This window comes from Lindgomyces ingoldianus (assembly GCF_010093535.1).
Source record: "Lindgomyces ingoldianus strain ATCC 200398 unplaced genomic scaffold BDR25scaffold_8, whole genome shotgun sequence".
Taxonomy (NCBI): Eukaryota; Fungi; Ascomycota; class Dothideomycetes; order Pleosporales; family Lindgomycetaceae; genus Lindgomyces; species Lindgomyces ingoldianus.
In genome coordinates this window covers 1,387,527-1,414,662 of record NW_022985169.1, presented here as the reverse complement: position 1 = coordinate 1,414,662, position 27,136 = coordinate 1,387,527, and the positions used below count along the sequence as shown (strand labels likewise).

The 27,136-nt window shown below is 49.9% G+C and overlaps 11 protein-coding genes across 11 annotated transcripts; 7 read left to right on the top strand and 4 right to left on the bottom strand.

Annotated features, from left to right (window-relative positions):
• Positions 1–1,326: 1,326 nt before the first annotated feature.
• On the bottom strand, positions 1,327–3,028 carry BDR25DRAFT_302040 (uncharacterized protein). The gene is made up of 2 exons (XM_033689711.1): positions 2,477–3,028; positions 1,327–2,429 (listed from the first exon to the last, which is right to left on the bottom strand). Exons 1-2 carry the CDS (start codon positions 2,979–2,981, stop codon positions 1,546–1,548), a joined length of 1,389 nt encoding a protein of 462 aa, XP_033550831.1. The 5' UTR covers positions 2,982–3,028; the 3' UTR covers positions 1,327–1,545.
• Positions 3,029–3,145: 117 nt separating this feature from the next.
• On the top strand, positions 3,146–4,362 carry BDR25DRAFT_282167 (uncharacterized protein). The gene is made up of 4 exons (XM_033687945.1): positions 3,146–3,310; positions 3,361–3,406; positions 3,458–3,471; positions 3,522–4,362. The coding sequence occupies exons 1-4, from the start codon at positions 3,260–3,262 to the stop codon at positions 4,230–4,232; spliced, it is 822 nt and encodes a 273-aa protein (XP_033550830.1). The 5' UTR covers positions 3,146–3,259; the 3' UTR covers positions 4,233–4,362.
• Positions 4,363–4,497: 135 nt separating this feature from the next.
• BDR25DRAFT_257079 (adaptin ear-binding coat-associated protein 1 NECAP-1) lies at positions 4,498–5,947 on the top strand. The gene is made up of 2 exons (XM_033686459.1): positions 4,498–5,493; positions 5,569–5,947. The coding sequence occupies exons 1-2, from the start codon at positions 4,805–4,807 to the stop codon at positions 5,711–5,713; spliced, it is 834 nt and encodes a 277-aa protein (XP_033550829.1). The 5' UTR covers positions 4,498–4,804; the 3' UTR covers positions 5,714–5,947.
• BDR25DRAFT_257074 (uncharacterized protein) lies at positions 5,930–7,301 on the bottom strand. The gene is made up of 2 exons (XM_033686458.1): positions 6,881–7,301; positions 5,930–6,809 (listed from the first exon to the last, which is right to left on the bottom strand). Exons 1-2 carry the CDS (start codon positions 7,183–7,185, stop codon positions 6,365–6,367), a joined length of 750 nt encoding a protein of 249 aa, XP_033550828.1. The 5' UTR covers positions 7,186–7,301; the 3' UTR covers positions 5,930–6,364.
• Positions 7,302–7,529: 228 nt separating this feature from the next.
• BDR25DRAFT_332713 (hexokinase-2) lies at positions 7,530–9,541 on the top strand. The gene is made up of 2 exons (XM_033692774.1): positions 7,530–8,250; positions 8,316–9,541. The coding sequence occupies exons 1-2, from the start codon at positions 7,745–7,747 to the stop codon at positions 9,424–9,426; spliced, it is 1,617 nt and encodes a 538-aa protein (XP_033550827.1). The 5' UTR covers positions 7,530–7,744; the 3' UTR covers positions 9,427–9,541.
• A 229-nt stretch (positions 9,542–9,770) lies between these two features.
• BDR25DRAFT_257070 (uncharacterized protein) lies at positions 9,771–10,112 on the top strand (the record flags this gene model as incomplete). Its single annotated transcript, XM_033686457.1, has 1 exon — positions 9,771–10,112. A coding segment is annotated over exon 1 (297 nt), but the record flags the coding sequence as incomplete, so codon positions are not given.
• Positions 10,113–10,237: 125 nt separating this feature from the next.
• Positions 10,238–10,888, top strand: BDR25DRAFT_126828 (uncharacterized protein). Its single transcript, XM_033683778.1, has one exon. The coding sequence runs from the start codon at positions 10,357–10,359 to the stop codon at positions 10,846–10,848; it is 492 nt and encodes a 163-aa protein (XP_033550825.1). The 5' UTR covers positions 10,238–10,356; the 3' UTR covers positions 10,849–10,888.
• A 407-nt stretch (positions 10,889–11,295) lies between these two features.
• On the bottom strand, positions 11,296–11,839 carry BDR25DRAFT_126830 (uncharacterized protein). Its single transcript, XM_033683779.1, has one exon. It carries the CDS (start codon positions 11,740–11,742, stop codon positions 11,470–11,472), a length of 273 nt encoding a protein of 90 aa, XP_033550824.1. The 5' UTR covers positions 11,743–11,839; the 3' UTR covers positions 11,296–11,469.
• Positions 11,840–13,043: 1,204 nt separating this feature from the next.
• Positions 13,044–14,221, top strand: BDR25DRAFT_217084 (alcohol dehydrogenase-like protein; the record flags this gene model as incomplete). The annotated part of the gene is made up of 3 exons (XM_033684896.1): positions 13,044–13,220; positions 13,279–13,359; positions 13,418–14,221. 3 exons carry the CDS (start codon positions 13,044–13,046, stop codon positions 14,219–14,221), a joined length of 1,062 nt encoding a protein of 353 aa, XP_033550823.1.
• Positions 14,222–21,201: 6,980 nt separating this feature from the next.
• Positions 21,202–22,419, bottom strand: BDR25DRAFT_312140 (putative ribonuclease p/mrp subunit; the record flags this gene model as incomplete). The annotated part of the gene is made up of 4 exons (XM_033691285.1): positions 21,202–21,252; positions 21,307–21,432; positions 21,479–22,045; positions 22,111–22,419. The coding sequence occupies 4 exons, from the start codon at positions 22,417–22,419 to the stop codon at positions 21,202–21,204; spliced, it is 1,053 nt and encodes a 350-aa protein (XP_033550822.1).
• Positions 22,420–24,428: 2,009 nt separating this feature from the next.
• BDR25DRAFT_312139 (uncharacterized protein) lies at positions 24,429–26,883 on the top strand (the record flags this gene model as incomplete). Its single annotated transcript, XM_033691284.1, has 3 exons — positions 24,429–24,597; positions 24,672–26,831; positions 26,861–26,883. The coding sequence occupies 3 exons, from the start codon at positions 24,429–24,431 to the stop codon at positions 26,881–26,883; spliced, it is 2,352 nt and encodes a 783-aa protein (XP_033550821.1).
• Between the last annotated feature and the right edge of the window lie 253 nt (positions 26,884–27,136).

The window sequence follows — 27,136 nt, the reverse complement described above, 5'->3', positions numbered from 1 at the left end:
GTGATGGCTGGTAGCCGTAGTGATGACTACACTTCTCTGCTCATTACAAATGAAAAACCCACCCAGATTTCCGGGCCATCGTCGTCTTAAATCATTCCCCACAGAGTGGTGTTGAACATACATATCAAGTTCCCCGTCGCCGAGCCCGCATCACGTCTTTCCCAACCCATGCATATGCACCACAGGGCTGAGAGTCTAAGCTATTCCAAGGACCCTTCTCTCCTGTCCTACCCAATGACAGCCTCCAAGCCAATTCACGCCTGCATGTCAGCATATTTAGGTTCAGCCTGCATCTCTCTTCTACTACCTGTATCCAGCTTAGCCGAAAACTCCGATTTCTAATTCCATTCGCCAACGCTCGCTTAACCTACGGATCTGGAGGTTGTGCAGATTTAGCTCGCACTAGGGCTATGTTTCCGCGTTATATAAGCCAAGTAAGCACAGAAATAGCAACAAAAAAGCTCAACTTTCCAGTGAAGCATCGCGAATCTCGACCTGGCCATTTATTGATCTTTCCACAACCTTTGGGGTCGCTAGCACGGCAGTTTCCGAGTGCGTGGAGCTGCCATCTGGCTGGTAAGTGAGTCGGAGGGAAATTAGAAACCGTTTTGAAGGGGTTGTCTTGTGTTTGGTGGTGTTGGCGCATTTGCTTAAAAATGCACCATTTTGGATCTGATGCGCGAGTCTAAAGGGGATGCTTTACCGCACAGATCGGCTGCTAAATTTGCTTCATTGATAGCACGGACGACAACGCAGTGAAGACACACCACCGATCCCTCGATGGACAGCCAACTCAGGTGAAAGATATTCGGATGAGTGTCCGCACAGGAAGTCAGCTCAACCTCGGCTGTTGGTCTCACTGCGAATATGCTGTAGCAAGAATGTGATGTGTGACGTGCCAGTATCACCACTCTGTCGCAACCAAATAGGAAATGATAACTTGGTCGGCCCGTCACATGGAAACTCGGGATGAGTGCATCGGGATGGTGGCCGACGATTGCCACTGGAAAGAACCAAACTGCAGCCTTGCAGATGTCATTTCTCTACATTGCATGGCCAACCAAGTGTGCTAATATGGAAGGCAGTCCTCTGACGCCCTTCGAAGCCTGTTGTGAAGAAAGCTTTTTTTTTATCTCTGTTTGGAGGGATACGACATTGCGAGAGAAGCGTTAGGGTTCGCTCCGTTGTTCCAAGCTTGAACAGATAACCAATTTAGCATAAGAGCAAGATTGTAGCGATTGCGAGGGAGTAGGACCCCATGCGATCTTCACCGCGAGTCTGTGCTAGGGTATCAAGAATTCCGTGAATAAGTCGGCAACTGCTTCCCCAAGCTAAGATCTGGGGTCTGCGGCTTGAGAATCCAAATCGCATTTTCCACTTTTGACCGCACCATTGCCTTTACGGAAGTTCATACATCTATATGTACAATGTTTAGTCATACATGGAGGCGCACCGCATTGACATGCCCGACCGGTCAGTTGGAGGCGCTGACCGTCCAAATCAAAATTGGCGGAGATTCGACCGTTCGAAAATGAATGGCTGAAATTAATTCGGCCGTATTAGGAAGAGCAAGAGCCCTGAAATGACCGCACCCGTAGCTGTGGCCTCTACAATTGCTATCGTGAATTCCTTCCTCCGGATTGAGATGTATTTCTCGCTCATGAGATCTCGGACGGACGTCGTGATCTTCTCCTGCCATGGCATTGGGGTTATGGTCGTTTGGTGTTCTGGTTCGAAAGTGGCTAAGCTGGCAGCCCCCAGTTTTTCTGGGGTAAGCGTCATCGAGTCTTCCTTGAGAGCAGCGATGATATTAGGTTCGGCCTGTTGCACTAGCATGTCTTCTTCGACTTTGGGAGCCGTGTGAGTGGTTTGTTCGGCGATGACAAGGCTCCCGATAACCTTTTCTGCAGGCTCAACGGCTTCATCAACTGCCGCTTCGAGTATGGGGCTTGACTGAGGTCCAGCAGCTGGCTCGAATACTGTTCTCTGAGCCTCCAAAGCTGCCTTAACTTCCCTAACCAGCCGGCGTCTCCTCCACGGCTCAATGACAACCAAGGATGCTAGCAGCAGGAAGATGTTGAAGCCCATCAACCCAAAAGTGACCCAGGTGCTGTTTCGCCTAATCGTGTCACTCCATATTTGCTCCTCATGATACTGCGCTCGTTCACGCTTCTCCAGTCGCGTCCGTGCCTCTTCCAGTGCAGCTTCAACTTCAAAAACCTTGTCTTTTGCTGCCTGAACAGCCTGGTCATTGACATGCTCTGACCGTATCAATTGCATGTATCTTTCCAGATCTGTGGCGGACCAAGAATGTTTCCGCTCCAGGAGCCCGACCACTTCCTTCTGCGAAGATGCCTGCTTTGCGTGAGCGTCATCCAGAGCCTGTTTCGCTTCGTTTAGTGCAAGATGGCGGGTCTTGACGAGTTGCTCTATACCCAGTCAATTTTTGAACATATCACCAATAGGTGCTTCTCGCCTTGTTCCTTGATTTCTCGCCTCAGTGCCTCGATGCCCGAGTAGTCGGTACCCGTGTAAGTGTTGACCTTCTGGGTGACAAGCGCAAGCTTTGGCAGCAGGTCGTCCATGAGTTCGGAGAAGCGTCTCGAGAGATTCCATCTTTGCCCCTCTCTGTGCGACGGCAGATGCTCTGCCGGCACTCTTGCTATTGTATCTTCATCTTTGGGGGGAGACGCTAACTTCGCGGATTGAGGGGTGCAGTGCTGTAGTGGGGTCTTCGTCTCAGCCGAGTCGGCTTCTAAAGGCCTGGTAGGTTTCTCGAAGACAGTCCTAGAGTGGGAGAATTGCCGTCGGGTCGGCTTATCGAGACCTTTTCTGGGTGGAATACATGGGAGATATATTGCTGGTCCTGTGAACTTTGCGCTGGCTAGGCTTCTAAACAACGTCTTACTCGCTCGTGGCGGAGCCGTGAAGATCGGACTGGCAAATATGGAGCGCGACGCATGCTGAAGCAGCGGCCTCATTCTTGTCGTGAGCGCAATAACTCACATCAGGCGTGCTGAAGACGTCGTACACGGATGCGAAAACCTTAATGACGGAACTTGACGTGAGCCGGATCTGTGCCAAGCCGACAATCCCTTTTTCCGTACTGCACCGGGATCCCATTTTAGGCGCAGTCGCTGGCTTCCGAAAATCCAGCATAAAACTTTCTTTCAACCTCATCCTTCGTTTCTCGAAATTTTCCTATTGTTGTTATTGGTACAAAATTTGGTGACGTATTGCCCTCGAGAACGTATTCAAGATGGGTGTCCAATCCGCGATCGAACTTCCGGCTATGAAAACTAGCCCACAAGTCCGTGGACATGCCATGAAGGGTTTGAGGAGAGTGCTAATCTGTCATAGTTCATTTTCTTTACTGATTTCGATGGCACGGTTACGCTGCAGGACAGTGAGTCTTGACATTCTCTGAACCAACCCATCCTGTACTGAGATTTGACAGGCAATGACTTCATGGTATTTTAGCCCTCATTCACAAGACAAGGGTATCATTAATTCTGGGGCAGACCGACAACATTGGCTACGGCCGTGAAAAGCGGCGCCAAGGTAATATCGACACTCTTGCAGACAAGATTACCTTTCGGGACTCATTCCGGGAAATGATGGACAGCGTGACCAAGCCGTACAACGAATGCATTCAGTTCCTTGTCGACAACATCAAATTGGACCCCTATTTCGCCGAGTTCTTCCAGTGGAGTTTAGCGAACAATATGCCTGTTGTTGTTCTCTCCTCGGGCATGGAACCCATCATCAAAGCCCTTTTGAAGAAGCTTATTGGCCCCGATGCGGAGAATATGCAGGTAATCGGGAATTATGTGAAAGCTAGGCCTGGGAAGAGCATTGATGAGGAAGGGGGTTGGCAGATCCAGTTTCACCACCCCGAGTCTGGGTTTGGGCATGATAAGAGCGTGACTTTGAGGAAATACTCCTCACTGCCAGAGGATATTCGACCAACTATGTTCTACGCTGGGGACGGAGTTTCAGATCTGTCTGCTGCTCGGGAGACGGATTTGCTCTTCGCAAAGAAGGGGCACGATCTCATCTCGTATTGCGCCAGGGAGAACGTGCCATTCACGGTGTTTGAGGATTGGTCTTCGATCCTAGAGAAGTGCAAGGAGATCGCTGCGGGCAAGACCACGGTTCAAGAGGCTGCTCATGAGGGCTACGAGGCGTACAAAGCTGGAGCTGCTGGTGTTGAGCCTGCCGCTAACAGCTGAGCAAAGTAAACTTTCAGATGGGCATTTGAGAGCAGACATTTTACACATTTCTTTCTACGAAACCGTATTTCAGACACATATAGACGATAGAAACCTAACCGGCATGGTAGCCTAGAAAACACCAAAGCACGCATTCTAGATCACTCGCTGACATTCACGAAATCTTAGACCAAAAGTCACATGACAGCATCTGAATGGCGGGGTTAACTTGGCAAGGGAGCCTTGCATATTGAGCGGTGCCAACTCATCATGTCTCAGCCAAAAAAAAACGGGAGCAACCACCATGAAACAACGTGAAGGTAGCACCGATCCCTTTACCACGCCGTCCGTTCTCTTCATTCGACAATCGCGGAGAGGGGGCGGCTGAATTTGACATATACGCGGCTCTTCTGATCTCTGAGAGAGTGAAACCTCCATCCCTGTGGACGCTGTAGTGCGGAACAGCCCCTCGCCATTTGTCCGCATCCGCAGCTGATATCAACTGTACTATACCTCCAGCCTCGCCTTACAATTCCCCCCAAGTCCATCCTCGCACTCCCGCCACAATTCTTCTCAAAACCCACCTCGCAAAAATGAACACAGACCCCCTAACCGGCGCGCCCCTCCCCTCAACCGCCATCCAACGCATCCTTTTCCTCTCACCCAAAGTGCACGTCTACCACATCCCCCCCCTAACTTCCACAAAGGGCTACAATGCCGCAACCTGGACCGCCGACAACAACAAGCGTCAAATCTTCACTGCGCGTCTACGCATCCTGGAAACCTCAATCCCTTCCCCCACAGCTTCCGAGACAGACACAGATAGCGAAAAAGTCACCACCACAATCCTTCTCGAGGACCCGGGCTCGGGCCAACTGTTCGCAGCCGCACCATACACATCCCCCGCCGTCGTCGAGCAGGCGCTGGACTCGAGCCGGTTCTTCGCTGTGACTGTGGTAGGTGAAGGACGGAAAGCGGTGCTGGGAATCGGCTTTGAGGAGCGCAGTGAGGCGTTTGATTTCTCAATAAGCCTGCAGGATGCGCAGCGCGTGCTTGGATTGTCGAATCCAGGGTTAACAACTGGCGGACACGCTGGATGGGGAGGCCGACTGACTCAGCAAAAAGAAGCTGAGGAACCGAAACGAGATTTCAGTCTTAAAGAAGGGGAGACGATATCTATTAATTTTGGGGGTAGAGGGCGGAGGCCAAGACAGGAGGAGGCGACTCCTAGGAATGAGAGGAGTGAGACGGACGCGCTGTTTTCGATCAAACCGCCGCCTGGGTCAGGATCGGGATTAGGCGGCGGCGGAGGAGGAGGAGGAGTGGGAGGAGGAGGAGGAGGGGGAGGGGGAGAGAGAGGGAAGGGGGGAACGATGCCGTTTCTGCCGCCACCGCCGAGCGCAAAAAGCGTGAAGGAGGAGAGGAGGAGGAGTAGGCAAACGTTTGAGCAGAAGCCAGAGGATTTGGGGTTTGACGATGGCGAGTTTGGGGAGTTTCAGTAGAAATAAAGACTGGATGTGAGAGGGAGCCGTCATAAATGGCTGGCTAGTTCATAAGGACTTTTTGACGGGCGTATGGGACGAGTCGGTCAGTTGCTCCGTGTAGGGCACGGGTTGACGGGATGACAGACACCATAAGAGGTTCAATTGTAAAGTTAGCAAGCATGGAGTGGAGTATAACACGGCACTGGATGCATTGTTGGTGTTCAGGTCTATCCTGTCTTGGATTGAAAGCGGACATGTATTCGTATGTACTCTGTCTGTCCAGGTGATATGCAAAATCTCATTCTCGTTCTTAAAAGCAATCCAAACCCTCCGGCGAATATGGCTTGCTGTACCGTGTCGTATCCTATTGTACAGTTCCAATCTTTCGCATAGTCATAGTTGAAGACCTGAAACGAATGCCGAATGCCTCCGTGCTGTGCTAGGTGGGTATAATCTCAATTCTTCCTGTCTCAAGACCAACTAAGAAATGCACAATATAGATAGAACGATCGAATGCTAAACCGAACCTGCGCCGAAGATGCAAATAGAACGGGGAACAACCGCCGCCTTGAAGACAGGAAAGCGAAGTGGTACTCGCGAGAGGTATTAGCTTTTGGATGCACCGCCAATGAGAAAGGTAGCGGATCTGTCGTGGGTATGAATGGGGGGTTATTCCGACCATCCTTTCGCGACATCGAAAAGTTTCTTGATATCCCTCACAAGGTCTTCTGGTCTGGACCCTCCCGGGCACTTGACAAACTCGCCATCGTCGACAATGCATCGCACCTTGCTATCCAGTCTGACGGTACAGCTCGTTGTGACATTTAGATCCGCGCTTCTTGTGACACTATCCCTAAGCATGCCCATCGCAAACGCGCCATCATCCTGGCTCACGCAGTAATTCAACTGGTCGAAATCAAGGCCGTGTTCCAGCGCGCAGTCTTGAACAAGCTCTTTCTTCGGGATATTGGGGTAGTCGCGCTCCATGCACATGGTGAACCCTAGGTATAATTTCGGATTGGGGTAGAGCTCGGCGGCGCAGAGCTCGAGGATGTTGCCGAGACATTCTGTCTGGCCGTGCTTGCATTGGACCCCGTCGTCTTCTTCGGTGGCTCTATGGCAGAGCGTCAGCAGAGGGATGAACGGCGCCTATATGGCTTGTAGAGTGTGGGTGGTGCCGCCTACTTTCCAATGAATGATAGCCTAAAGTCGACCTTATCAGAGACGTTCTGCATCGCCGGCAGGACGAGTTTTTGTAAGCAGTCTCGAGCGTCTGGGCATTTGGACATGATGTGCACTTCCATCGGCACCTTCGCCGTCGCTTCATGATTGTGATGGTGGGTTGGATCGGTGCATTGCCAGTTGACGCCTAGCCAGAACAGACCAAGGACAAAGACGAAGGCGGCCGCATGGAAGCGTCGAAATCTGTGCCGTCGGCGCATAGGAATTGGCCGTTCTGTTCGCGGGAGGAGGGGAGTTTTAACGTCCATGGCGAGCCGTGGGTCGGGGAGTATGGCGCCCTATATACAGACACAGAGGATGATGCGATGACTGATGGCGCGCAGCAATGCCCTTGTCGACCTTGGGATAATAATAAAGGAAGTGGTCGAGGTGGCGACTATTGGGTCAGGTCAGCTTCAATATGGTCGACTAAAAGCCGCCCCATAGCGAAACCCAGCGACCACTTCGGTCCACCAACGGCCTAGAATTGGACGCTCAAGCGCCCCCGTCCGCGGCTGCCAAGGCCGGGGACAGCCCCGAGTGCGGATGCGGCAGTGCGACCAGCGATCCCACTTCACGACGGAACATCAATCCTGTGCTTATTCTAACCACAGTTCGTCCCTCGCTGGTTCTGCGTCTCCAAACTCCGCCATCTAGCTGTCGGTATAGTTCCAACAAAGCCCCCAGTCCTTCCATTTTGATAGCCCCTTATCGTGAGTTGGTCAGCAAAGGCGGTGTATGGCGCTTGCACCCCTTCGGCCTTGATTTGTATCATTCTATCCGCGCGAATACGAGACCCACCCTCGACCTTCTGCATCTGTAGTAGATATGGGTGTCAAGGACAGCTCGTTAAAGAAGGAACTCTCGGCTCTCACTGACTGCATCAATGAAACCACGTTGTTGGACTTGGCCGCCAGGTTCTCGGACACGTACCGACATCTCGCAAAATGCTCCATTGAGCATTTCCTGGTCACGCCTGTGACAGCGCTTCCTTCCGGTAAAGAGAAGGGTAGGTTCCTGAGTATTGACGTTGGGGGTACCAATCTAAGAGTTGGGTTCATTGAGTTGCTGGGTGAGCTGGGGAATGGCACGTCTACCTCCCCCGCCGAGGCGCCGAAGCTACCGATGTCGAAAATTAGGAGATCGCATGATCGGGCGTGGCCGATCGAAGAGCATTTGAAGATGGATCAGGCTGAGGACCTTTTCGCTTGGATTGGGGATTGTATAGCAGAAGTGATATTGGACTATCTAAATGATCTTCCCGTGTCCGAATCTGTGGAGTCGCCACTTGGAGAGGAGCTACTTCTAGGGATAACTTTTAGTTTCCCCATGGCGTAAGCAACTACATAAGTCCTCTGTACACTTTTCTCTTATTGTCAGGCTAACGAAATTTATCCAGACAAACGTGCCTGTCAGAAGCAACATTGCTACCGATGGGCAAAGGCTTTGCCATTACTTCCGATCTGGATCTAAAGAAGATGCTGCTCGCTGGATACGCACGCCATCTGGTAGAGCCTGGCGCGAGTGGCGAGAACGGTTACGCTTCAAATAAGAAGAGAAGGATATCACGGCTGCCTAGAATACGCATTGCCGCCATCACCAACGACACCGTAGCCACATTTGCTTCTCTAGCTTATGCAGTCAAGGCTGCACCCAACAGTCGAGTAGCTATGGGACTCATCGTTGGGACAGGAACAAATGCTACAGTGCCCATGAAGATTGGAGATCTCCATCCATCGAAAATAAAAGAACTCGCCAATCCGGAAGGCGTGGAGATGATAGTGATCAACACAGAATGGACAATAAGGGGGACAGATAAACCTCTTATCGACCTAAATATCAAAACGAAATGGGACTTAGAACTGGACAGGAATAGCGAGGCCCCAGGATTCCAGCCATTCGAATACATGACCGCGGGTCGCTATCTGGGTGAAATCGTGCGGCTCACGTTTGTGGATTTAGTGTCGCAAGAGTTTGGACAGGATACAATTCCTCCATCCTTGATGGCAAAGAACGCTATTCCAACGAGATTCCTTTCCGAGATCGTGGCTAGAGCCGATGACGAGACCTTAACTGCACAACTCAAGAAGCGATATGCTTCGACTAACTCTACAACTACCTTCTGGACGCCTGCGAGAGTAGACTTGATAATCGAGATAGCTTACATTGTTCAGCAAAGATCCTCAGCACTAATTGCAGCCGCATGTGTTGGCTTATTGGACTGCGTACACGATATTCGAATCGATCGGCTGGGCCAGACCCCGGACGTAAAAAATGGGAACGGAGTCAACCACAAAGAAGTAGAGCCTGAAGAATTAGTGGTCGCATATGCTGGCGGAACGATATCTCAATACCCGGAGTGGCTAGGGACATGTCAGCGGTGGATCAACACTTTGGTGAAAAGGGCATCATCTGCAAATAGTTCAAAGCGGGTGGTGCTGAAGGAGGCACTGGATGGGGGCGTTATTGGAGCGGGTGTGCTAGCGGGAATGACTGATGGCATTGCATAGGAGTTTAGAAGGGGTTTTGATGGAAGGGAATTATAGAAGGATATTAATAAGGGCATCCTCGCTGGCCCTATGCCCTTTTCTTTTACTCTTCTCCTGCTTGATCCGGTAGAGAGCTATCCTAGTGGTGTAACTGCAGCTAGGTATTCTTTTGCAATCTTGTGATCGCACAGAATTTCATCTTCAGTCACTCGTTCCCAATCCTTTCACCCCTTGCTCGTGGTGAGTTAAGCGTCGCTAATCGCGTACCAACCGTAAGTGAAAGACAAACGCTCGAGCGCCAAGCTAAATATGAGGTCGAGACCATGAAAACTTCGCACAAGCTTCTGCGTTCCTTTCCCTTCCATCTAACAACGATCTGATACGCTCCACCGGGCCACCTGTCAGAAGTGATGATGGCTCAACTTCTCATCTGGCTCTGGTTCCTGCTCCTTGGCGGTGTCGTCGCTGCCCGAAAGAGCAATGTTCAGCTCTGCTACATCGCGGCAGGCGAAGTTGCACCAAGCAACCTTATTCCATGTTACACTGACTGGGGTGCACCACAAGCTTCTTGTTGTTTGAAGGGAGATATGTGTTTGGAGGGGAACTCTTGCTACGATCAGTTAACTGGTGTGACCTATCAGTACGGCTGCACGGATCTAGAATATAAAGACAAGAACTGCCCCCGCAAGTGCCATCTCGACACCGGTGTGTAGGCCTTCGCATCCTGCAGTAAAATATGTACTGATTTGAGGCAGAGAAGAGTAACTGGATTGGCCTTGTGTACTGTAATGGTACTAACGAGACTCCAAACAATACCTGGGTAAGGTACAAAAGCACCAGCAGTAGACGCACAAGGCTAAATCACAGAAATAGATATGCCACCATCCCGATAACTGCGGCGGCTGGAAGTATTGCCCTGGTCATACGCCATGGAGACCCGAGCTGGAGAAGATGGAACCGGTGGATTGTCGCAGTTTAAAGTATTCCAAGGAATACAAAGCAATCGATGCTGGATCTCCTCTACAGGATCTTTTGCTGTTACCAGACCACGATAGTGGCCTCGCGAGTTATCTGTCGGCACATCCTACGATTAGGCCTTCAAGGAACTCTGCTAGTTCTTCCCTAGCCAGTCTGACTGCGACGACCTCGACGACTGCTTCAGGTATTCCTCAGTCTTCGGAAACTCCAGACCCCAGTTCGACAGTGACATCGATTCGGCCCTCAACTACCCCAGAGCCACCTCGTTCAATGGGCTTACGTGTTGGGCTTCCAATCGGCCTTGTGGTTGGTATTTTGTTGTTGGTCGGCAGCTCTCTCTGCATTCGTTGTTACCGCAAAGAGCGGCGTCGGCCGCAGTTGAGCGAGATCCATCTTACCCACCAAAGTAAATTAAACGACCCGCCTGGTGGAATATTGCTAATTCGACCATTCAGGCGCCCTTGACGGCCATATTGAGCATCGGGGAATTGTATCTAAAGCCGAACTTGCCGGAGATAGAATGAACGCATATGAGATGCAGGGGTCTATGGTATCTGAATTGGCGGGTTCGACGGTACACAGTAGCTCGAATGTCTCCTCGCCGATCTCTCTGCACTCATCTGCCTATGACAGAGGCTCTTTCTATCCTCTATATGGGCAGCTGGATAGGGACAGCGCCGTGTTCGATGTCCAGCGTGATGAGGTCCATGAGCTCGCTGGATAGAGAAACACGACATTCTGGTCTCGTTACTTAACCCTACTCTTTTCCTGCTGGTCTTGTGATTTCACTTAACTAGCAAAACTTCTGACTTGTACTATTTTTCAGTAAGGCAACTTTGATGGAGGATGTCAAGCGTCAAGGGATGGCCCATGGAAATAATAGATTCAATGTAGCAACGTGAATTGATAGCATTGTTTTAGCATGTAGCAGATTGAAACGATAAGAAAGCTTGACAAGAGGAGCTCTTGTGCCCCTCCACGGACTCATAGCTATCAGCGGAGCTAACAGCTCCAGAGCTTCCCCGCAAAAGTATCGTACGACATGGCACCAGGTATCCCTTGCCCTTGTGAAGCCCTAGCAACGGATTACAGGAAGTTCTCACAGGTCCAGCCCCAGACGCACGAATCGCTCGTCCAATCAGAATCCCCCTTCATCCAATTCCTGCGGTGTCGGAAACCCTGAAACACTTGCCTTCCTTGCTTGCCCAACCTTGAAGTTCCACGTGCCCATCCCAGCGCCTTTTCCCCGACGCCATCGCTGCGTTCGGGCAAACTCCACAAATGTACCCCGCGGAAAGTGCAAGCCACAATAGGTGAGCAAAATGGGTGAGATGTCCCCGACCCCTTTCTCCTCGGCATTAAGGATCTCCAGACATTCAGTGCGAGCCGCGAACGCCTCCCTTGCTGCCAAGTAGATCGCTTGTGCTTCTGGCCCTGTGGTTGGAAGACAGACGTTGCTTCTTTGAGAAAGACGTCATGGCGGAAGGAAGCTTAGTGCTGTGGCGCTCTGGCCCTGGCAGGGGGCCTCGGAGCCTTTTCGGTGTGAGAGCTGCATGTTGGCGTGGAGAGGAGTTTGGGAGTGTTTGGAGTTGGCGTTCGACCGATGGTGGGTGAGGGGAGGTCCTGGTCCTGGTCCTGGTATCCGAGGGATAGACGTTCCTTGTGCTGGGCTAGTGGTCGCTGGTTGGGATGAGATCTGTCGACGTGAAGGGCAGGTGTGGCGCAGGCCTGTGCTCGGCGACGGTGCACAGGTCTATCTGATAAGACAAATTCTAGACATGCGATTCTGCACCGAATTTTCTTGATTTTGAGATCACGATATGCGACACAGATGTTGCCACCGCCTTGTTTGCCACCGCCTTGTGCAAGGTGAAGGAAATTTTCTTGGCCTCCAACGGCCGTGGACGAGAAGGACTTGTGCGCAAATTATCAGGTGAGCGGCTGATGCTCTTGCTAGGCATGCATGGCTGTTAGTAGTTACGTCAAGCCACTGGCCTGCCCCGCCTCTTCCAGAACTACTTCATATCACAGAATCTTTGTGCACACTGCTGCAAACCGCTGCGACGGACACGCTCCGCCAAGTCAGGCCATATCAGCGCACCAATTCCTGCTTGTCCTGCTGCGTTAGACCATATCATTTTGAGTTTCTGCCCTCCTTATCCGATGGTTTCCTATCACCGTCGTCAGACCGTCATCCGATGGCTCATTCACCAACACGGCGGTACTACCCCTCTGCTGGCCTACCAGGGCTGCAGTTCCAGCGGCATACGACCAATGGCGTGAAACTGATGCCCTGGTGGGCTCTCCGGAGCGCCGGACAGGAAGCGTAGGTTGCCAATTGCGGGCATGGGTGAGAGGATATGCCCGGTCAGAGCTTTGAAGCTTCGTGCCCGCTTTCATGACCCTGGGTGCCACATCGCACGCACGCGGGTTTCAAGGTGGGGTTACGGGCCCTGACCTTGCATGAGGACTCTAGTAATCGATATATAAGGCCTGGTCGTGCTGCCTGCTGGCTTGCTTTCTCTCCTGCATCATCGCTCTCAGCTCGTCAAAATATAAACCCCGCTTCCACTGCACTGCGGCTCTGACCTTCTCCTCAACCACAACATCAAGACCAATCCCTCTGACACCTCAGTTTCAGATTTCAAAACTCTCTCACAATGGCTGCTGAAATCCCAAAGATGCAATGGGCTCAGGTCATCGAGAAGACCGGCGGTCCAGTCGAGTACAAGCAGATTCCTGTCCAACAGCCCGGCCCGGATGAGGTCCTGGTCAACATCAAGTATTCCGGTGTTTGCCACACGGATCTCCACGCTGTCAATGGCGATTGGCCCCTGGTGAGCTTGCTACACCTCTTTTAAAGCCTGTACTCGAATTTGCTGACCTGCCAACCAGCCCACCAAGCTACCACTTGTTGGTGGACACGAGGGAGCTGGTGTTGTTGTTGCTCGGGGAGAGCTTGTGAAGGATGTTGAGGTGAGCTCGCTTTAATTCCCTTTAATTTAAGGAGCAGCAACTGATTTGCGATGCAAAGATTGGCGACCATGCCGGTGTGAAGTGGCTGAACGGCTCCTGCCTCGCCTGTGACTTCTGTCAGCAAGCCGACGAGCCTCTCTGCGGCAAGGCCCTCCTCTCCGGCTACACCGTTGACGGCTCCTTCCAGCAATACTGCATCGCCAAAGCGGCGCACGTCGCCCGCATACCCAAGGATGTACCCCTTGACGCCATTGCCCCCGTTCTCTGCGCCGGTATCACCGTCTATAAGGGCCTGAAGGAGTCTGGCGCCCGGCCAGGACAGACTGTCGCCATCGTCGGTGCTGGTGGTGGTCTTGGATCTTTGGCCCAGCAGTATGCCCGGGCTATGGGTCTCCGAGTCATTGCCATTGACACGGGCGACGAGAAGAAGAAGATGTGTCTCGAGCAGCTCGGTGCCGAATCCTTCGTTGACTTCATGAAGTCCTCCAACGTCGTCAAGGACGTTCAAGCCGCAACCCAAGACGGCCTTGGCCCACACGCTGTTATCCTCGTAGCTGTCAACGAGAAGCCTTTCCAGCAAGCCGCCGAATACGTCCGTCCCCGTGGAACCGTCATCTGCATTGGTCTGCCCGCCGGCGCCTATCTCAAGGCCCCTGTGTTCGACTCTGTCATCAAGATGATCACCATCAAGGGGTCTTATGTCGGCAACCGTAAGGACTCGGCTGAGGCTATTGAGTTCTACCGTCGTGGTGTCATCAAGTCGCCATTTAAGGTTGTCGGCTTGTCTGAGCTCCAGATGGTGTATGATAAGATGATTCGTGGTGAGATTGCTGGCCGGTACGTCTTGGACACATCGAAGTAAATGGATGATTTCTTTCCTTGCTATGGTGTTCGTGCGTACTTAGTAGTAGTCGTAAAGGAAATGAAATGCGGGAACTGTATTATAGACTTTCCTTGCGTGGTGTGGTGATCGGGGACGGTTAGTGAAATAGCTGGCTTTTAAGTGATGATGATGAAGTATGAGTTTCTATGATGGGTGGTGATTGGGTTGACGAAGCGGAGAAGGATGGTCCCCTTCGGGATGATGACTTCAAATGTAGATAATTGAGTCTCAATGGGAATTCGGTTTGAGACTGTCCAGTCCAAACTTTGCCTCGCATGTCACATGAGACGCATCATGTCCGTTACAGCGCTGTTCCTCTCCTTCTCCCCCCTCTGCATGGGACAGTGAGGAATGTGAGCATTTTGTGTATTAAGTGGTGATTCTCCCAAAACTATGCCAGACGACCACCGAAGATGTGGATCTGAAATGTGAGACGAATTTCGCTAAACTTAATACACACGTCTCTTTGCCTCAAGTATTGATTTACAGTGGTATAATAGCACGAAGACCTCCAACACGTTTCGCATGATTGCAGAATGGAATGGTGTGGCCCAAAACCCAATCCCTCTTATAGTCAGCACTCGCTAATGACAACTGATAACGCCAGCCTAATCTAATCCAATTCAACATAGTCCAATTCCATCAAAACCAATATCGCCTCTAGGTTTACCATATTTGCAATATATGTATAACACTCTTGAGAAACAGCCGCACTCCAACCACCTTTATCCCTCCCCTATCCCTTCCACACGTTCTTACGCCTATATTCTTAAACCAATGCCCTTAAACCAATGCTCACTCCCGTCTCACAAATGGGCGAATCAGCATCTCAAACCTCGGAATCGGCACCCCATTCAACACTACCCAACCCTCAGTACTCTGCTTCTCATCGAGCGATCTCCTCTTATCCCTCGCTTCCGCTCTCCGAGCATCGACTCGCCTTTTCGCAGCTTCGTCTATGGTTCTTTGTTCTGGAGTCCGTGTTGCTTCAGCGGCGGGACGGTTCTGCAGGAGGGTGGAGAGGGCGGATGGGTTGTCGGGGTTAGAGGAGGCTGAGGAGGAATTGATTGAGGGTGAGGAATCAGTTTGCGGGTTAGGATTCTGGCGGCGAAATAACGGATGTGTGCCGGTTGCGAGACGAGAGATTTCGTACGTGAACCAGAGGGTGCCGAAGAGGCTCCAGAAGGAGGGTCGCGGAAACGTGTTGTAGAAGATGCGCGTGGATGACATTGTCGCGGGTTTGGAAGGAGGATTGATCTCGCCCGTGTGAGAGATTATGAAGGTGGTAAGTGATAGAGAGGGGAGGGAGAGGGGGGTGGGTTGAGTGGTGATGTGGGTACTGGGGACCTTGGGCGTTTGTCGGGCGGTCGGGAGGACGGTGAATCATTTCACCGATGCGGCTCAACCATGGCCTGCTTCAATCGCGTTTCCCAAAAGTTCAGTCCAGCCACTCATTGCACCACCACACCCCACCACACCCCCTCCAGGGGTCTGTATCTTCCCATGACCATGGAAGACTTAGCCAATCTCGAAATCCTCTCCCTAGTCTCGAAAGTGACGTCCGAAATCTCAAACCATCTCGGAATCGCCGACAAAACGATCGCTGAGTTCGTCATCGATCAACATGGCAAAGCGAAGGATCTGGACGACTTCAAGGCGAAACTAGAAGCGATGGGTGGCATGTTTCCGCAGAGCTTGGTCGAGAGTATCGACCGCTTGGTGTTAACGCTGCATCCGAAGTATAAGAATAAGAGCAATGGAAAGGGGAGTGGTGACGTGAATGGAGGGGCTGGGGATGGGGATGGCGAGAGGGATCGTAAGACAAGGGTGTTCAGGGGATTGGCGATTCCAGATAAGGATGTGGAGTATGAGATTATCGGGAGGAAAGGCGCCAAGGACGAGGAGGTTGGAGACGCGTTCGATGATACCTTTGCCATGCTGGAGGGGCTGGCTGGGAAGGGCCCTGGGAAGAAGAAGACGAAAGCAAAGGAAGTGTTGTCTAGGAAGAGGAGTATAAGTCCCTACGGTGACGGCGAAAAGGATCGTAGCCGAAGCAAGCGACACAGATACCGGTCGAGGTCGAGGTCGAGATCGAGATCGCAGAGTCCGACGCGCTCGCGTAATGACGAGTTTCTCTTCGAGGATGAGTTTGGGCGTGTGAAAGCGGTTAAGAAGGACCGGAAGGATGAGAGGAAGAGTAGAAGGAGGAGGAGGGACAGCAATGAGGATGAATTTCGACGACCGCCCACACCTGAAATAGACGACGAGCCCGCGCTATACAAGGTTTATACTGGCAAAGTGACCGGGGTAAAGGATTTTGGTGTGTTTGTCAACCTACAAGGCATTAAGGGCAAGGTCGATGGCTTGGTGCATGTCACGCAAATGCAAGAGGGTGCTCGCGTCAACCACCCATCAGACTTAGTGTCCCGATGGCAAGAGGTCAAGGTCAAGGTCATCAAGGTGGAAGGCAGCCGAATATCGTTGTCTATGAAAGAGGTTGATCAATCAACAGGGCACGATCTTGCTCCACGGCGTCGAATAGGAACCGGAGCCAACTCCCAAGGACTTGGAGGAGCACCTGGTACCGACGATATAGTTCCTGTCATTGAGAGCGGCTTCTTTGCACGAAATAATGGGATGCGAAAGCGACTGACCTCGCCTGAAAGATGGGAAATCAAGCAGCTTATTGCATCCGGTGTTATCAACAAATCTGAGTACCCTGATATTGATGAGGAATATAATGCAGTTATCAACGGGGAAGGCGGCTTCGAAGAGGAGGAAGATGTGGACATTGAAGTGCGCGAAGAAGAACCTCCATTTCTACAGGGCCAGACTAAACAGTCTCTGGAACTTTCACCTATTCGGGTCGTCAAAGCTCCCGATGGATCACTCAATCGTGCTGCCATGGCTGGAGATACTCTTGCCAGGGAGCGGCGTGATTTAAGGCAACAGGAGGCGCAGGAGAAGGTCGCAAAAGAGGTCGCACAGGTTGATCTTAGCACTCAGTGGAATGATCCCATGGCCCAACAACGACAATTTGCAACTGATTTGCGAAATAAGCCTGTTAATCATCCTTCCGAAGCGATGCCAGAATGGAAGAAGATATCAACTGGAAAGGAAGCTTCTTTTGGCAAACGAACAAATCTGAGCATGAAAGAGCAGAGAGAGAGCCTACCCGTCTTCAAGTTCAGGAAACAGCTGCTGGAAGCTGTAACGCAGCATCAAATCCTCATTGTCGTTGGTGATACCGGCTCCGGGAAGACAACGCAAATGACGCAGTACCTTGCCGAGGCGGGATTTGCCAATGAGCTCATGATCGGCTGCACGCAACCCAGGCGTGTGGCTGCGATGAGTGTTGCAAAGCGTGTAGCTGAGGAAGTCGGGTGCAAACTTGGGCACGAAGTTGGCTATACCATTCGATTTGAAGACTGTACGAGTTCGGATACGAAAATTAAGTATATGACAGATGGTATCCTCCAGAGGGAGATCCTCTTAGATTCCATGTTGTCAAAATACAGCTGTATCATGCTCGACGAAGCTCACGAGCGCACGATAGCCACCGATGTACTTTTCGGCCTACTCAAGAAGACACTTAAAAGGAGACCGGACATGAAGCTCATCGTTACTAGTGCTACCCTAGACGCAGACAAGTTCTCGGAGTACTTCAACAAATGCCCCATCTTCTCGATTCCTGGACGAACCTACCCTGTCGAAGTTATGTTCAGCAGGGAGCCGGAGTCAGATTATCTGGATGCAGCACTCGTTACTGTAATGCAAATCCACTTGACAGAACCACCTGGTGATATTCTACTCTTCCTTACGGGTAAAGAGGAGATTGATTCCTCTTGCGAGATTCTGGAAGAGCGAATGAAGGCTCTAGGACCGAATGTACCCGAGCTCATGATCCTGCCTATTTATGGTGTGCTGCCATCGGAAGTCGCTACTCGCATCTTTGAGCCTGCCCCTGTTGGTACGAGAAAAGTTGTCATTGCTACAAATATTGCTGAGACGAGTTTGACAATCGATGGGATCTACTACGTCATCGATCCTGGATTCGTCAAGCAGAGTAGCTATGATGGCAAACTTGGTATGGACAGACTCCAAATTACTCCGATCAGTCAAGCTCAAGCTCGACAGCGAAGTGGACGAGCTGGCCGCACCGGGCCTGGGAAATGTTTTCGGCTGTATACAGAGAGCGCGTTCCAGAATGAGATGCTACCAACGACGATCCCGGAGATTCAGAGACAGAACCTGAGCAATACCATATTGATGCTTAAAGCTATGGGTATCAATGACCTGTTGCATTTCGACTTTATGGATCCTCCGCCCACGAATACGATGTTAACAGCTTTGGAAGAGTTGTACTGTCTCGCCGCATTGGATGACGAAGGGCTGTTGACTCGCCTGGGGAGACAGATGGCGGATTTCCCCATGGACCCCTCACTGTCAAAGTCCCTAATCAAATCTGTGGAACTCCAGTGCTCCGATGAAGTCCTCACAATCGTAGCCATGATTCCTGCTACGCAGAACATTTTCCACAGACCCCGAGACAAACAACAACAAGCCGACCAAAAGAAAGCCAAATTCAATGACCCCTCCGGTGACCACATCACGCTCCTCAACGTGTACAATGCTTGGCGACAGAGCGGGTTCAGCACCCCATGGTGCTTTGAAAACTACATCCAACCGAAGATCATGATGCGCGTTAAAGACGTCCGCAAACAGCTCCTCGATATACTCAAACGACATCGGCTAGACCTCGTCAGCTGCGGCCGCAACACAATCAAAGTGCGTCAAGCCCTCTGCTCGGGCTTCTTCCGCAACAGCGCGCGGAAAGATCCTGCAGAAGGCTATAAAACCCTCGTCGAAGGCACACCCGTCTTCTTACATCCTTCGTCTGCGTTATTTGGTAAGCCAGCTGAACATGTTCTCTACTACTCTCTCGTCGAAACTACGAGAGAGTATATGTATGTCTGTTCCCAGATCGAGCCAAAGTGGCTAGTCGAGGCAGCCCCCGCGTTCTTTAAGGTTGCGCCTACGGATCGACTAAGTAAGAGGAAGAAGGCGGAGAGGATTCAGCCAATGCATAATAAGTTTCAGGGTGAGGACGATTGGAGGTTGAGTACCCAGAAGAGGGCTGGGAGGGGCGGTGGGGGGACGTGGGGATAAGCACGAGCATCTCTTAGTCGGCTTTTAGGATCAGGATTAGGATTGGGATTAGGAGGTTTTCATTTGGCAGTCAGGGTGTGGATCGATGGGAGTGGAAGAGTTGGTGCGTTTACGCTAGTTCTCAACCTCTTATGTTTCTCTGCGTCTGGTGAACAAAGATTCTTGCGTATGATATCGATGGCTAGTTATCGGTCTGTTCTATTCCAGAGGCAGTCGATACAGTAACCTTCCCCCTGTAGTAGGAAAATGAATAAAAGCTATTAAGCATGCACAACTTGTAGAATATGTTTAGGTACACCTAGGAGAGGCCAGAACATGTGCTTTAAATAGGGACATCTTCGGACGGTTGTGATCGATGGAACTGGCTTTAATTATTTCAGGTCGACGCCCCTCCTGCAACAGTCTAAAGTCTATGATATTTGTATCCTTGAACTGCTATTCCATTTTAAGCATTTAGAGTTGTGCGGGTATGCTGAATACGGAACACCCTTCCTTTTTCCTATTCTCTTTCTTTCGCACAGCACTCAAAACATTTCTTCCCCACTGTCTCCTCATCTGCGCCTCAGCCTTGCTTTATATTGACGATGTAGTGCCTAGCTTGTTTAGTTCTGTGTCTCAATGCGGCAGAGGCGGCACAATGGTGTGGAAGATCAGGGTACCTCGAGAGGTTGTACGAGTTTCAAGAAGAAGTGGGGCTTGGTGATGCGTCCAGGTTTTGTAGGTTGTCCGATGAATGGAAAGGGGGCGGTGGTTCGAGATGGATTTACAGCCGTAAATCGTAGAGAGATTAAGTGGAGGGAACTTGGGTTGAGAGGGAGACACAGCTTAGTTTAGTAACGTCCCCCCCTGCGTGCCGGAAAACCCACCGTGCCGCAAAATATGAGGGGTACTTTGACTTTAATCAACTATAACTCTACACACACGTTAAGCTTCACTAAAATTATGTATAAATAATGTACTGTAGCTATTTTTAAAGAGATAGGGCGCCTCTTACTTATAAATTACATTTGCATTGTTGCCTTTGCGCCTAATTTGCAGAGAGCCTCTTTCTATAGCGTGACAGAGTTCCTTCTCTATAGCGCCACTATTAAGCTCTTACTACTCTATAATACTTATAAACAGTCTTATTAAGCCCTAGAACCTTGCTATAATGCTAAGAAGTTTCTATTAGCCTTGTGCCTGCTGTCGCGCACAAATTCATGCAAGGCCGCTACCCTAGTCGGTACTTCCGATCGAACTAGCCACCGATTTCGGCTAGTGTAAAACGACCCCGCACCTACATAATCATCGCTGTGTAATTTATTTGTGATAACTGTTAAGGCTGTGGCTGTGCAATGTCTTGGCGGTAAGGCTGACTTAGCCCTACAGCCTTGCGATCTCTACTCAACCTTAGCCATGCCTCTAGTTAACTAACTCAACGCTCTGAAAACACCTACAGAATTCGCCACCTTACAAGGTCCTGGCCGGAGCGGGTCGGCCGTCCTCCCTGCTTGTGGTGGCAACGTGCAGTGTCACATTTCCTAGATTACCGTTAGATGTCATTCCTAAGCAGGCTTACGCAGCTTAACCTGTTCTGCATCTACACTAGCTCCATTCTCTACAAATTAAAGCGGCATCAAAATGCTATCTCTGTTCCTAACGATCAGGCTATTTACCATTACCATTTCTTCCAAACTTCCAGCTGCTGATATGAGATATGAGAAATTTCGGAAGGCTCGGAAAAAACTCCATTTGACGAGCCAATACCTGCACATGTCCTCCGATCCCACCCGAACGCTTTGTACTCTTCCCTATCCAGGGGTCGCGCTGAAATCATTCGGGTTAATGCCGTTATATGTGTTCTGTACACCCCGTTAGCGTAGAGATCAGACCGCAAGAATTCGCTGACTTCATACGCTGGTACTGCTTCCAGTTATTCTAACCCCGTCTGTGGCCGTGCTGTGGGCATGGCCCATTACCACCCCTCGGTTGTTCTCAATCTTGTCTTGGTAGTTAACGTCGCCCATGAACACCGAGTGCGTCTGTCCGCTGTCAGCCAACTTCAGAACTATATGAAATCTGACCAACCTGGCTCTTAGCAGTAGAACCCCCATGCCGCTTGTCGAGATCCGATACCCATTGACTCAACCGTTGTGAAATGTTCTTGTATCCCTCCCTGTCTTCGTCTTCGAACTTGCACATGTCGACATGGTTAGCTTGGATCGACTGCGGATCGATGCCGGGAAGACAAGCTGACTCCTTAGGTACGATGACTCCAATCTTTTTCCCAGCCTTGTACATGACATACTGCTCGAAGAAACAAGCTACCTCAACGAATCGCCTTGCTTCTGACCGGTCTCGCGCTTTGAGAAATTTCTGAAAAGCATCGTTGATGCTCATGAGCTTTGCCGAGCGCTCTTCAAGATCTTTCACATCATCCTTGTGTGTCGTGCTTACCCAGTCCAGCATTCTGAGAGCCCTCCCGGCCCACTTCGCCTTCGAAGACCCTTCAAACGGTGTTCCAAGAAAGACAACCCCAATCGTTTTCTCCACGAGACTTGCGCCGGCCAGATCCGTCCCGTGGTGCCTTGACAGCGCGTTGGCGCAAACAAGGCCCCCTAGGCTATGACAGACGAAAATCACCGGGCGATCTGCCTAGAGATGGATGCGTTGTTAGCTTGGTGGCTGGGAAAGTACGAAAACGCTCGGCCGGTCCTTACGGTCTTGGTTTTCTCACGCAGACCAATCAGGCTCTGGAACAGCGCTGTCGAATGGTCGTCGATGGTCAACTGCTCCGGCATAAACTTTGGGCCATAGAACGGAAAGAAGTGGGCGAATTCAGCATTGTAACCAAAAGAAAGAATTCGAGCCGTTGGACAAGCTTGCGGTAGGAGGTCTTTCGGCCAAAAATGCTTCCTACCGTCCCCCTCCCAAGTCCAGGTCTTGGCTCTATCACCTCCAAGACCGTGTACAGTCAACTCTCGATGGCGCGATGCGCGATTAAACGATATTTCAATATAGCGATACATTTCTTAAACCTAAATTAATTTCCTACTAAAATATTCTATTTTGCAATACCTACTATATTGCAAGCTTTTAGCTAGATTATTGTTATATTAAGAGATAAAATGCTACATGTGGCAATTACTAACAAGCAGCAACAGGCTCTGCGTTAATAGTATTAACATTAGGGTCCTAGCTAGAGGCAGCTTAATGTAATTAAGTAGTTTAAGTAAGAGTATAACTATTGCATCTGTTAGTTAACAGTATTAGAGTCTTTTTTAGAGCAATATAGCTACCTTAACAGTAGCTCTGCTACTACCTGCACACGTTAATAACAGGCACAGTGGCCTATTCTTAAAGCTGTCCTCTTTAACTAGCAGCAGCACCTTAAGAGCTCTAGCAGCAACGTCTCTAGTAATATCCTTATTAAGAAAGCAAAGGCTATTTAGCTGCAGATACCTAATTACACTAACCTCTTTATACTAGAGTTTAGCTTAGGCTAGCTTACTAACTTTAAGCAACAGTATAATATTAAGCTTTATTAACACTAGGGCAAGGCTGCATTAGTACTAGCTAAGGCTAAAAAGGAGATAAAGGCTATTAGAACGCTGTGTAGAGAATACGCAGAGCAGAATATATTTAATATAAACAAGACAGGCCTATATTAGCAGTAGGCGCTGTTGTTAGGGCTTTTTACTAGAGCTTAACCTAGCAGGAAGAAGGATAAGAACTAAATATTAATTATATACTGCTGCAACTTTACTAGCAGTAAGCGCTTTACTTTTTAGGCTATTAAAAAAGTAGCTAAACTATATGCTCTGTAATCTATTAACTTTAAGGCTTTTAGCATCTAATAGTTGTTAAATCTTAAGGCGTAGATAACACATACTATTATAATAGATTAGCTATAGGCCTTTTATTAGTAGATAAAAGAGACTAGGTCTATCCTACTGCTAATAAATAACTACAGCGCTTATATTCTTAGCGTTAATCTTAAACCACCTTTACTAAATATCTGTATTTAATAGCTGCCTGCTAACTTAACTAGTGTCTACTAGCTACTTAATTAGGGCGTAATTAGTTAGTTTAAGCGCTTATATAAGAAGTAATAGATACGCTATATAGTTACTAGCTACAAGCGCAGCGTAGATCTAGCAACTTAAGTTAACCTCTACTATGCCTTACGCTAGGCCTCTTAAGCCTAGTATAATAACTTTTAGAGTAATATAATTTATTACTACTTCTGCTAAGCTAGGATCTAGCCTTTACAAGAACTAATCTACCTGCCTAATCTAGAGGAGCTCTACTAGCAGGTGCAGCACGCAGGCAGGATTTAGGACGCTATAAGCCTTAAAAACTTCCTAAATCCTATTAATAAAGATCACAAGCCTACTTAATCTAACTTTAATGTAGCAAATATAATTGCAACATATAGCTAGCAGCTAGTTAAAGATAAATTAGACAACAAAAGGCCTCCTATACAAATACCTACCCCTGCGCAGGCAGAGCAGGCTCTTAAATTACTACTCTTATATTAAGAGCATACAGATTTAACAACTCCCCAGCAGATTAGAGCGCTCCAGCAGCTATATACTAAAGTAAAGGCTTAAAAGTCTAAGCAGTTTGTCTAGGGCACTCTAGATAGTTAGATTATGTAACCCTCTTACTGCAATAATATTGCAATATAACAATATAATCCTTGTTCTAGAATTATATCGCGCCATCAAGAGTTGACTGTATGAAGACGATACTGCCTTGTTAACAGGGGTCTCGGGTAGATAAGGCGGTTCGCCATACTCTATTTTCGCTTCCGCGGGATTGAAAAGAGCGTCTCCCAATCCGTACTGTTGTGCCATGCTGAGAATGTAGCAAGGAAGTGGCCCAGGAAGGTAGGTAGCGTTGTGGGAACTCGTATAGAGTATTATCGTGCGTGTTTGCCCCGCCCCAATTATTTTATTTTGGGCACCGCGGCTTGGCATCTCGCTAGTCTGGTGGGCATGTCTGCGACCACTGGACAGATTGAGGGCCACGTGTCATGCGCTCGAGCTTCAGCTCGGCTCAGCCGCAGTCAGCCCGTGAGATAAGACCAAATGGACATCTTCTGCTGGCCTGGACACGGAGTCAACACACTTTCGAGCTTCCCGTATGCGTGATCTTCTTGGCAAGAGATGATCGACAACGCGTCGGTCGTGACGGGCACAACGGTGTTCGGTGCGATTTCCGATAACCGTGGGGTCGTGCTCAGTGACGCGTCGGGGCCCGTGCACCTAATCGGTAGGTCCTGCGACATCCACATCCGATTCCATCCTGATATCGACAGGCTCGCAAACAAACAATTATTATCCCCCAGGCAAGTCGCAAGATCAATCATCAGCCGCCCTGGGCCGGGCAGAGAAGGAAATAAAGTTTCTGAAGAGCCTCAAAACATCACCATACCAAGATCGAAAAGACCGAAACCCAGATCGGGTCCCAGGGACATGCGACTGGTTCGTATCACACAAGGTCTTTCGGGACTGGCAAGAGAGCAAGTCGTCAAGAATGCTTTGGGTGTCTGCAGACCCCGGATGCGGAAAGTCGGTGTTAGCCAAATACCTGGTTGATTCTGTTCTTCCCATCACAGAATCCAGAACGGTGTGCTACTTCTTCTTCAAGGACGACTTCGAGGATCAGAGAAATGTGGTTAGCGCTCTCTGCTGTATCCTACACCAGCTTTTCAAACAGAAACGCACCTTGCTCTCAGATACAATCCTCGATCAGTTCGACATCGAAGGAGAAACGTTCACTAGTTCATTTAGTGATCTTTGGCAAACCCTTATCAACGTCGCAAAAGATGAGAACGCCGGCGAAATCATCTGTCTTCTAGATGCATTCGATGAATGCGAAGATCAAGGAAGGTCTCAGCTCGCTCAAAAGTTATGCGGGCTATATGGCATTCCAAGAGACTTCAATTTGAAGTTTCTCCTCACAAGTCGGCCTTATGCGGAAATTCGCCGTAGCTTCCAACCTCTGAAAAGCCCAGGGTTACCGATGATTCATTTGAGTGGGGAGAGCGACGATGAGATAAAAAAGATTTCTCAAGAGATCGATGTTTACATCAGAGCCAGAGTCCAGGATATTGAGGCACGATTGATGCTTTCATATCACGAGAAAGAGCTCCTATTGAAAAAGCTTTCACGTATTTCTAACCGGACGTATTTGTGGGTATATCTTACGCTTGACCTGATCCAGAGCGACATCGATATCGACAAGGCTAGAATACACGAGGCCACTTCCCAGCTCCCCAAAACGGTTGACGAGGCATACAGCAGGATCCTCTCTAAGAGTTGCAATCCCGACAAAGCAAGGAAAATATTGCACATCATTGTGGCAGCAGCACGACCCCTTACCCTGAAAGAGATGACCTTAGCCTTAGCTCTTCAAGAAAGTCATCGGTACTATGGTGACCTAGAACTCGAAGCCGAAGACCGTTTCCATGAGAAAGTACGGGATATCTGCGGCCTCTTCGTAACGATCATCCACTCGCGGCTGTACCTGCTCCACCAGACCGTGAAGGAATTCTTGGTTCAGAATGATACAACGAATCCCCCCAAAGGTGTTCACATGGACCTCAAATGGAAACACTCACTACGGCCACAAGAATCTCATCGTATTCTTACCGAGATCTGCATCTGGTACCTGCTCCTCGAGGACTTTGAGAACAGGCCACTCGGCGAAGATGGATCATTATCCCAATACGCTCAGGATCATACCTTCCTTGACTACTCTGCCAAGAATTGGGCCGCTCACTTCCGCGAATTGCCGATTAAGGTACAAGGCGCAATGACACAATCAATCCTGAGAATCTGTGAGATGAGTTCACCGCGTTGCTTGACCTGGTTCAGAATCTATTGGACTAGTACAAACACGGATTTTCCCCGGGGTTTCTCCAACCTGATGATTGTATCGTATTTCGGACTGAGCACAGCAGTGAAGCATTTGCTTAAGATGGATGGCATCGACTTGAATACTCAGGACGATACCTACCGGCGGTCGGCTCTATCTTGGGCTGCAGGAAGGGGCTTTGATGCCGTTGTCAAGCTATTGATCACTGACTCAAATATCGGTCGGCGAGCCTTCAGGCTACTGTTTGGGAAGAAAGCTGAAATCGACTCAGTAGATAGATACGGTCGGACGCCATTGTCATATGCCGTTTGGATTGGGAACGTGGCCGTCGTCAAGCTGCTAATTAAAGCGGGAGCACGAGCGGACTTAAAGGATGAAATCGGAGGGACGCCATTATCGTATGCGGTTTGCAACGGATACAAGGAGGTGATTGAGCTACTGCTCAAGGGAGATACCCAGGCTGATTTAGAGGATATTAGTAATGAGCTAATGTTCTCCGCTGCCAAGAAGGGGCATGAGGATGTGGTCAGGCTGCTTCTCGACACGGGCAAGACTAGTTTGGACGCAAGAGATAATGATGGTCAGACGCCACTCTTGTGGGCCGCTAGGAACGGGCACGGGGCCATCGTCAAGCTTCTGCTTGCTACGGGAGAAGTCGATGTCAACGCCAAGGACAAGCGGCGTTGGACTCCGCTATCTTGGGCGACGGAGGGAAAGCACAGGGATGTGGTCGAGCTGCTAGTAAAAGCTGGAGCGAACGTTAACCATGAGTATATTGTTCCTGTAAGTGAACCCGCCCCGAGCTTGGCACATGCCTCTATGGAGTTGACAGCTAACCCTGGCGTCTCTGGTTGTTATAGG